Genomic DNA, 10,452 nt, shown 5'->3' with positions numbered 1-10,452 from the left:
CTTCCATGCTACCTGTGGTGGTAGGAAAGTTTGATTATAGGGTGAGTGTGGGGGAACACTGGCTATCAACCAACATTTTTATAATATTACAGGTCTGTGGGGAGCCCCTTTCAGGTTTTTTGCCATTATCAGTCCTAGAGGGGAAAGGCTGGTAGAAGTTTCTGTTCCTCTCGGCAGCTAAGTGTACCGATCTACTGTTTTGAAGGTAACATGAGAAAACAGAGCCCTTGAGCAGGCCCCGAAGCAAACAGTCCCAGCCTGTCTCCTTCTCTGGTGGTTAGCCTCTTCCTGGCCCTCTATCATGTTCTCCTAGGAGCTGCTCTGTTCATTTTGTAAATTTTTCACTTAGAGAAGGAAAGCTTGAAATGCCTCCTGTCCTGTTAGCTTAACTCTTACAGTAGAAAATCATGTTTTATGTGTTGTCAGAAGGAATCTGAAGGGAAGAAAATAAAATTATGGGATTTTCATATTTTTCCCAGAATAATTTTGCTTACGTTTTTGTAGGTTTGGTCTTTAGCTCTAATAGAATATTAGCTCTAACACTAAAGTTCTTATTAAATATTTTTATACTATATTTTCCTTTATTTTCCAGGGCGGGGAAACCACCACCTGGCTTACATCTGGATGTAGTCAAAGGAGACAAACTCATTGAGGTATGAAAATGGTTCTGCATGTATTTGGTGTATGATATACATAGGCAACAGCAGGAGAACATTTCCCAGCATTTTCCACACTTGCTCATAAGTATTTCCTTTCTCTCTCATATTCATTATTTTAAATCAGCTTGTTTTACTCTGAAACTTCAGAACGAAGTGAGTTTTCCCTTGCCTGTACTGTTAAGGCGCTCTTGTGCTATGCAATGCTTCGATCTTCCGATGAGATACGCTGTTTGAAGGAATACAAGACTGCACTGCTCAGCTAGCAAACAATGCCACTTTGATTCCTGAACGTTAAACCTGTCCTAGTAAGAGCGAGAAAAAATAAAATGTTTGTAAGAAATACTTGATACTTTGCAGAGTCTTATTTCTTCAGAACTTAATTTTGGACCAAAGTTGACATTTTATTCCCTACAAGATACTTGTATAGGAGGTATCAGACTGCAGCCAAAAGGCACCTTGTCTTAGGAACTTCAGGAGCACAAACTCAAATGGCAAATACGAAAGAGAGAGTAAAAACTCTCTGCTTTTTACTGCTTGTTTGAGATAGCTGTCTGGTCAGTTTTTTATGTTGCTTTACAGTAAGGTTAACTAGGCATCCTGGATTTCACAGGATTGTTACCCTGTCCTGCAGTATTTTTCATCCCATGTTCTGGATCTGCAAACAGTGTTGTGATTAACACAGATACAATGAGTTATTTTTATTACAGCAAAGGAATTTGATATACACCACCTCATTCTCGATTTTGTGTTTTGTCTTATATCACACTAAAAGTAGTAAATAAATTTTAAAAGGTGCTGTAACATAGTTAACAGAGAGGACCCAAGCCATCGAATGGATTTCAGCTGTGGAGAGACTCCTAATTTGCAATTGACTGAAACAGAGAAATGTTTCTGGGCAGCAAGACTTTGCAAAGTTGAGCCAACTTTTCTGAACAGAAACTTGGAAAATTAAGAACTCAGTGTTAAATCAAGAAAGATTTAGGTAGCTTAAAGTCTTGACTGGTTTTTAATGTATGCTACCGCAGGAGCATCAGACAGTGTTGTGTTCCTTCTGGTGTCTAGCAGGAGAGATTTACTGTTTCACATTTGGTTAAGTTGCCAGAATATGCTTTGCACAGGAAAGCAGATAGAGATGTCACAAATAGATATCTCACAAATAAACTTGTGGTTTTTAGCAGTCCAGAAACCAATAAAATGAGACTTTATAGTCCATTACTCTTGGTTTTACAGTTTTGAGAGTGATTTACTCTGGATTTAAAGACACAGAAAATTGGCAAAGCTGGTCTTGACCTAAAAGAGATCTTTGCTCAGCCTTAATTTGAAATGAATTACATACTAAAACGCATTTACTGCATCTTCAAAGTATCTCATAGAAGACATGGCTGAGTTGGTTCATACCCGCTGCTCAGGCTGCATTGGAGCTGCCCTTCACTGGCTCTTTCTAGGCACTATAGCTTGTCTTCAAACCACGGACCACGTATTCTGCTTCTCATGGTGCTGGTACATGTTCAGAATAATTTTCAGAGATCAGAGGGCTGTAGAAGGACTGCTTCTCAGCTCAGCCTTCTCACTGCCATCCTAGCAGCAACATCTGGGATAAGGATTGTACTTGGCACTGGGTTTTCCAGTATTTCTTTCAGGCCATGTAATGAGATTCAGTGAGCAGAGCCAAATGACAATGACATTGGGGTTTTTGGTATGTGGCGGGTGGCCAAACGTAATGCAGCTTTCTCCCTTCGGAGACTTATTCTGTGAGATGAGGGATGACGGATTTTTTCTTGTCATGTTTCTTTTGGATTTTTCAACGTGGAGAGAGAACTTCAGGATAAAAGAGTTTATATGGAGCTCTCTGCTGAATTAATCCCCAGGTGCTAGGCAGATATCTGTCCTGAGAGTCCTGGACAGCAAAATGCTGTATGGAAGCTGGAGATGCACCGCTGCTTTTGGTAATGGAGGAGCAAATTTGCTGTTGATAAATTGACACTCAGGAATATTGTCCTGGTGGCGTCAGACTCTGAGGCTGTGCTGCCCAAAGCTGTTGGACCTACACGAGGCCCTGATGGGTTTTGTAAGCCTGGCTCTCTGTCCGCATTGGGAAGGTGGGTGGTACAAACATCCCGATTCCCTCTTCCTACAATCAGCTCTCTTGATAAACTCAAAGAGGTTCTTCCCACTGCACCATCGCAGGGTGCTATCCAAGTACTCCAAGGTTCAGTGGAGGATGTGATCACGCTGAGGTTACAGAAGGATTATAGAGTTTGTGTTTTACCTCCTGAATATCAGATGTTGGCTGTCGGTGTTACTGAGATGGGTGAGGTACAGCTCGCCTGCCGTTCAGTGTGTGACACGTGTGCTGAATGCTGTGGCAAGCGGTGACCAGGCGCAGGCGCCTACGTGTGTAGCGCAGAGGTCTGGCTTGCGATCGTGCTTCTGTGTGCTGCAGGAAGAGTCAGAAGAGCTGGCTCAGCGGGGAGGCTCTTGCACACTGCCCACAGGCGGTGTGGTCATTACTCACTGTGTATGTGTGGGAACTGGGTAATGGATTAACAGCATTTGAACGCGAGCCATCTGTTTCCCTTTTTGGTACATGTGGCTAACGGTTTTTCAATTTTTCTGTCCTATGGTAGCCAGCAGTAGCCAAGAAAGAACATTCTTAAATTTAGTGGATTACTGAGCACTTGATACTAACCGAGCTGTCCGTATCCCAGGTCTCGTGCAGAGGCCTGAGGTACACCTTTGGATTGCTGGGTCTGAAAAGTGCAACATTAAAACAAGCCATGAAGTGTTTAAGCTCCGTGTATAAAGGATAACACTGGGTTATAGCTCAGAGGCACAGAAAATCTTGGAAACATTATCTTGAAGTAAAGGCAATAAAATTATTTTCTCTGTTGGTGATTTGTTGCAATATTTCCAATTTATGAATTTGTTTGTGTCTCTGCAAAATCTCTTGAAATGCTGGCAAGTGAGAATGGTATTGTTTTGTGGGTAATTTACGGGACACTCTTTTGGTTTCAGTTGTGGACAAGAATGAGAAATTGTTGGACTGATTTTTTTTTTTTTTTTCAAATACACAAGAATAAAAGGAAAAGTTAGGGCTCATCTTTCTCACAAAGTGGAATCATAAATTCATTAGTACAAATGAATCGAATTTGGGAAGACTCGAGTGCTGAACAGGAGTAAGGTACTGTATAATATTGGACATAAATTAATTGCTATGAAATTGAATCCCCAGAAAACATAAGGAGCATTTCTCAAAAGATGTGTTGTAACAAACGCTGTGGTATTCACAGATCAACAGCTGCTTGAACCAACTGTAATGTTAAGGGAAAATATTAGTGAGACTAATGGAGTGATAGATGTTGATTAAGGCTTGCAGGGAAAAGAACAGCAGCATGCTAGCATGAAGAATGTACAAGGAGGAGATTGGTCTTTTCACAGGTGGAATTTAAAAAGAAAAAAACAAAACCCTGAAATAATATTCAACCAGAAAAAACTGACAAAGCCATGTATGAGTTTAAGCTCTTGATGTCAGTGGCTTATACTTTCTGGTTGATTTTGAGGGGAGGGTCTTGTGAAAACCAGTATTTGTAGAGACAGAAAGTGATAATAAAGTAGCCAGGTGAGAGCAGAATCGAGTAGACTGTTTCCATATATTGATTTATCGGGTTCTTTATCTGAGTTATACTGTTCCCCACCAGACACAGATTCCAAGGAAGCACCCGCATGTTTTAAATGTCCCAGTTGGAGGAAAATCACCTGCATTTTGCACTTCATTTGTCAACAGATAATGTAGTTGAAGGTGAATTGCTAATTAAGCTGTGATTCCTGCCTTATCAAATGAGACGTGGACTCACAAAGATTTTTTTTTTTTTCCCCAGTTAAAGTCTGCATATTGATTGACACTCTTGTGGATTTTTTGCCAGCCTATATGTCACTGAGGGTACTGATGAATCTGTCATTCTGTCTGTTTTCCCAGAACTTCTTGAAATTTAATATCTTGTATTGCTGGTTGAAATTGGCCAGTTGGTTGAGAAGTTATTTGGTTTAGTAGTGGGTGTTGGGACCTGATGGATATGCACACAGCTTGATCACCTAAATCTGGTTATTCCAAGAAAGCAGGCCAACATGTGTAAGTCAGTAGACTTCACAAAGCATTTATTTCATGAAATGGTGCTTAAAATGTATACCTTGAGTTAGTTGGGAGTAAGACATTAGCAGATTAATACCTAAGGGACCAATTAATTGTAAAGGCGTCATGATATATACTAGTATGGAGTCGAGTTGTTCAATTCATTCTTCTAGTGACCTAAAAGAGAGAATAAACATACAGAAATAAATTAAATACGTATTGCTGAATACCAGAGTATGAGAGCTTGCAGCACAGGGACTGGCAAATGTTCAGCAGAACAGTGAGAAATGCAACCTAGAAAATGTAGAATACAACTAGGGGGAAAAACCTGAAAAAAATCAGTGGGGAAGTGACATCTGAATGCAGCAGTGCTAAACGCCTTGAAGTTCATAATTGGAGGGCAGGTAAGTCGGTGTAATTTTGCAAGGTGATTTGTAGTAGAAAATTAGGTCTGTGTGATTTTCATGCTTGCAGATAAGGCAGAGGAATATAAAGACTATGTCTTATTCCAAGCTGTCGGCTTATTTTCTGTATGACTTGGTAGTGCCCCAGAATAAGTAATTGGCTAGGTGCTCGTTGTGTCAGTGTTTCTGACAGCTGAAAAAAACCCCAAACCCACTGCCTGCAACTAGCCTGATGTATTAGCTCTTTCTAGCTAAGCACGTGGTTTATACAGCTGGCAAAACTGAGGAGCAGACAACTGATGGACATGAGTGCTGCTGCCAAGAAGGGAAGTCCTTCCTCATCACACAGTCGTGGTGTGTATAACCCTTTGCTTCACTAGAGCTGGGACACGCATCGAATGGAAGGCAAACGGATTCAGTCCACTAAAGCAGTAGTACACTAACGTAGCAAAAAAGTGCTTTGCAAGCTGAGAACTTTGCTCAGATGTGTGGCAGAACGATTGAGGAGAGGATTGTATAGCTGGAAATGGACGGAGGGAGAGTGGAGAAATCCTCGTGCTCTAGTGGGCAACATGTTAGCTCAGACAGTCTCATGAAAGCAATGCTCACCTCAACTAAGATCTGGTTTTTTCTCTGATGGAAAATGTATCATCAACATTCTCTTGATCATGCTATTGAAATGTTGTGTGGGCTTTGGTAAATGTTTCAAAAAGTGGAAGAAACCATCTGTTACCAAATCTGTAATGTGTTGCCAGCCTTTGACTTGTGCAGCTGGAAGCAAGAAAACACAGGTTGGGTTAAAATCTTGGGATACAGTGAGAACGAAGGCTGCACTGCTTAGGTACTTCAGCATTTAAGCACAAGGAGTTCTTTTCAACGACATTGTCTGTTAATAGAAGTATGCTGCGTACACTGTAGGACTGTCAACGTGTTCCTTTGCTTTTCAGAGATGGTTTATGTAACTAATATTACAGTGAGTAAGATCTTGTTTGAAGAGATTAGAACTAGGATGAATTAAGGGGAAATGCTGAAAATTAGTGTCTGACTTGAACAGACTAATAAGGATTCATACGCGGTATAGTTTTATATCATTATTATAAAGGTCTGAAATGTCCTGTATGTCTATTTCTATACAGAAATATAATATTGATGTTCTGCATCCGACTGGAGTTCTGTTAGCATAGATTCCTGGTTTAGACAGGGCCCAAGGCCATCTGCCTCGAGGAATGTGTAAAAATCATTGGGAACAGATGTGAGAGAGAATCTCTTGTATGAGACAGTCTTGTGCTTTAAAGAGTTATTGTCCTTCCCAGGCTGTCCTGTGTTGGCTGTTACAGAAGGGAGTAACTGGGACTCTTCCGTATTCAGCTGTTCTGATTTTACAAAGAGAAGATTTGAGTTTCTGTATTGAACAGTGTCAGACAAAACTGAAATATTGATTAGATGTTGATGCTTTGTTTTGAATTTGCTCTGTTTATTCATGTTCTTGAATTTTTTCAGGAAGATACAAAAGATTATAGGAATCTAATGTGCTTCTCTGTTTGATATTCTACCTCAGAAACTCATCATTGATGAGAAGAAATACTATCTCTTTGGGAGAAATCCTGATCTGTGCGATTTTACCATTGACCACCAGTCTTGCTCTCGGGTCCATGCTGCCTTGGTCTATCACAAACATCTCAAGAGGGTTTTCCTCATAGATCTAAACAGCAGTAAGTAGTGTGACGTTTAACCAGAGAGAAGTGCGATATTTCAGTGCTTAAACGTTTCTGGATCTGAGAGAGTTTTTCCTTTTTTTTGTTGTTGTTGTTGTTGTTTGCACTGTGAGGACAGATGACTCTAATCTGAGTTAGCACCTTAGTGAAAGATTGGCAAGCGTTAGGAGCAAAGGAGTGTTTGCTCCAGTCAGCTTCCACCTGCTTCACTTGGTGTTTAAAACAACACCTCTCAACTCTTAAGAGGCTAAAGTAGAGGAGGAAGGTGACTTGACCTTCCCTTCACAATTTTATTGAAGCTTTCTCTTCTGAGGGTGGTTTCCCAAGATCTAGATCCTGACATACTGTTTTTTCCACTGAGGGGATGATTCCAGACATGGTACATTGGGACCTGCAAGAATCCAGAAAGTAAATGCTGTTTGTCATTTATTTCCATGACTTTTTGAGGACTTTTGATGTGTGTTAGCTGGTGAGATGGTGGGTGAAATGTACATAGCTTGTGCTTTGAGCACTACCTCAGTGACTCGTATCTCAGAGCAACTGTGTACAGTTTCTGAACTTTTCAAGACTTGAACTCGAATACTGTGAGCCCAAGCTGATGACTGACAGACTATTTTGCATTTTGATGTTCTCAGCACATGGCACATTCTTAGGTCATATCCGTTTGGAAGCTCACAAACCCCAACAGATACCCATTGACTCCACGGTTTCATTTGGCGCTTCTACACGGGCATATACTCTGCGAGAGAAGCCTCAGACGCTGCCATCCGCAGTTAAAGGAGATGAGAAGATGGGCAGTGAAGATGAAGAGCTCAAGGGCTTGCTGGGCCTGCCAGAGGAAGAGACAGAACTTGACGTGAGTAGGATGGCACACTGTACCTAGATGGCATTTCCAGCTAAACAAATAGTATTCCCCACTTGTTTGTTTAGTTTCAGGTTCTTAATTTCTTGGCCTTGAAAATAGTCTGAAGTGTCTTCTGCTGGCAGATACGCAGAAGACATCTCGTTCTGCTATGATCAGCCTGTGATCATGCTGTTTCCCAGAATCAGTAACCTAATAATCCTACTGTTCCACTGGTCTTCTCACAAAGGCTTGCCAGGGCATACGTGCTCTCCAGCCAACATTACCCGGGGTCAGGGGTGATTTCCCACGCTGTTCCCCATTGCCAGGTAACAGTGAATGCTGCCCTGTTTCCTCCAGTTAGTGAAGAGGGAGAGAGCAGTTCATGTGGCATTCACAGGATTGCTGAGGCTGGAAGGGGCCTCTCGGGATCATCTGGTCCAGCTCCAAGCAGGGTCAGCAAGAACAGGTTGCCCAGGATCGTGCTCAGTGAGTTTCTGAATATCTCTGCAGACAGAGAAGCCACAACCACTCTGGGCAACCTGTTAGAGCACTGGAACACTCCTGCATCCAAGGGGTCTAAAGTTGAAGCTAAACAGCGTGCTGTGGTCTTTTGACATGCACAATCAGATTATTAAATCAAGACTTCATCCACTAGTTGCTCATTTTGTCTCTGAATTTGTCATTAGAACCTGACAGAGTTTAATACAGCCCACAACAAAAGAATTTCCACGCTAACCATTGAGGAAGGGAACTTGGATATTCAGAGACCAAAGAGAAAACGGAAGAACTCCAGAGTGACGTTCAGTGATGATGATGAAATCATCAATCCGGGTAAGCAGTTTGCTTTAATCTTTAGCTTATGCCTTTAAGGCCCTCTTTTCAGTATTCTCACAGGGATTCCTCATGGCTGCATATGCATAAGGAGAAGAGAAATTTGGCAGGCCAATATTTGGGATCTGCTATTTCACAGAAGCTGCCACATGTCTCACCTCTTTGGCCTCTCTCTGTTACTTCTCTTCTACCTGTAAAATAACTGCATGATTCGTGCAGGACAGGGATATCACAGCATCATTCTTCAAAATTCTGTCAGCTATTGGAAAGATCTCATGGGTCGAAAAGGAAGAAAGTGTTTTAAATTTTTTGCCTTCTTTAGACTCTAAATGAGTACTGAAGTTGTTTGTTTTTCATCTGTCCGTTAATGCTTTCCTTACCTATTGCCTGATGGATATTTGTATCAAGCTTAAAGATTTTTTGGTACTTGTCTGCAGATCTGAAACAAGTCATTCTCATTCAAAACGATACTTCTGAAGATGTGTCCAATTCCTGATTACTCAGTTTTCTTGATTAGCTGCTTTATAGTAATGGCACTCCTATTGATGGTATTTTATATAGATAATATTCCTCTTAAAAAGAGTAGCTTATTAATGAGTATGCATTTTAAAATAAAGTCTGGAGCTAGTTTCATTTGGCAGTGTATACCACCCAGAATAATCATTTTGATTTATAAGATTATGTGATTTAGTGCTCAGAGCATCCTAATGTAAACAGCAGTCATTCGCATTACGAAACAGGTAATTTTTTCAGATTTTCAGAGACTCTACATTGAATTCTTCTGACTCCTACTTCAAGGCCCCCCAAGGACTTCTGGAGCTAGCTGTTGTGCCTTTGAGCACATGCAGTGCCTTGTCAGCAGCAGTTTTCAGCCCAGAACTCCGGTCTGTCTGATCAGTGCACGCTGGCCATCCATCTGTCCCCTCTCCCCGTTCTCCATTGGAGTGGAAGTCTTTCTTACCGGAATATCTGATGATCTTGAGAGAGAGGCACTAGGTGTCCCCTTAGCTCCTCTCTGTATTTGGGTGTGCTTGTGCTTACTGAGTGCTACTAGAGCGCTGGCTTTGAGAAGGTCCATGTGCCAATTCTTCATAGAAGTTCCTTTGCCTGACAGATGTTCTATCTTTTCCCGTATTCTTACTGAAAACTTCACTGTTCTTGTCTTTACAGAGGATGTGGACCCTTCTGTTGGGCGTTTCAGGAACATGGTACAGACAGCAGTAGTCCCTGTTAAGGTACAGAATAACTCCCAATTTTCTAATACATGACATTGATGAACTCACTTTATGAATTCCACCTCAGAAACATAATGTTCTGTGGTGGAAAGTGCTTTATTGTTAAGCAAAAGTCATGTTCATGTTTCACACTTGTCTTTTGTCAGCAGATTTGACCATTTCCCTTCAAATCCAGCTTTAGCTCTTTTCTTTGATAACACATGGGATTAATGGCAGTGGTTTTTTCCTCCCCAAAAAGAAACACTTTCCAGAAATTCAATATGGTAGTTCTAGGCATCAATTAAAACTGTGGGAAGAGTGGAAAATAAGTAAAAGTAAGAGGTTGTTTGTTTAAGTACTGTAAGTGCTAAAGATTTTGTAAGGTTGTCTACTAGAACGAGCAGAGTTTAGACTTTGCTCCAGGATGAGTGTGTTGCCAGGGCTATATTGAATTTGAATGTGCCAGGAGTAGGGAAGATTTGCAAAACTTCAGGGTAGCTAAGCAACAGTGTAATAGCAATTCCGTTTGTTGCTGGTATACACTAAATAGTGTAAGTGGGAAAGGATAATTCTACATAAACCCCAGATTGTACGAGAAGATTGAAATGACCAAGAGCTAGACAAAATCACCCAAGTGATCTGTAAGTTGCAGTTTC

At 41.2% G+C, this 10,452-nt stretch overlaps 1 protein-coding gene across 1 annotated transcript in view; it reads left to right on the top strand.

The window, feature by feature from the left end:
• Positions 1-592: 592 nt before the first annotated feature.
• Positions 593-10,452, top strand: part of PPP1R8 (protein phosphatase 1, regulatory subunit 8) — a gene marked incomplete at its 5' end in the record, with an annotated part of 11,124 nt that continues 1,264 nt past the window's right edge. The window contains 5 exon segments of the mRNA XM_010072799.1: positions 593-653; positions 6,751-6,904; positions 7,543-7,763; positions 8,438-8,582; positions 9,753-9,817. Coding sequence (XP_010071101.1) covers positions 593-653; positions 6,751-6,904; positions 7,543-7,763; positions 8,438-8,582; positions 9,753-9,817 — 646 coding nt within the window.

This window comes from Pterocles gutturalis, unplaced genomic scaffold, assembly GCF_000699245.1.
Source record: "Pterocles gutturalis isolate BGI_N339 unplaced genomic scaffold, ASM69924v1 scaffold32087, whole genome shotgun sequence".
NCBI classification, from domain to species: Eukaryota; Metazoa; Chordata; class Aves; order Pterocliformes; family Pteroclidae; genus Pterocles; species Pterocles gutturalis.
Note: the sequence above shows the minus strand (reverse complement) of the source record. Positions and strands in the feature narration are given on the sequence as shown.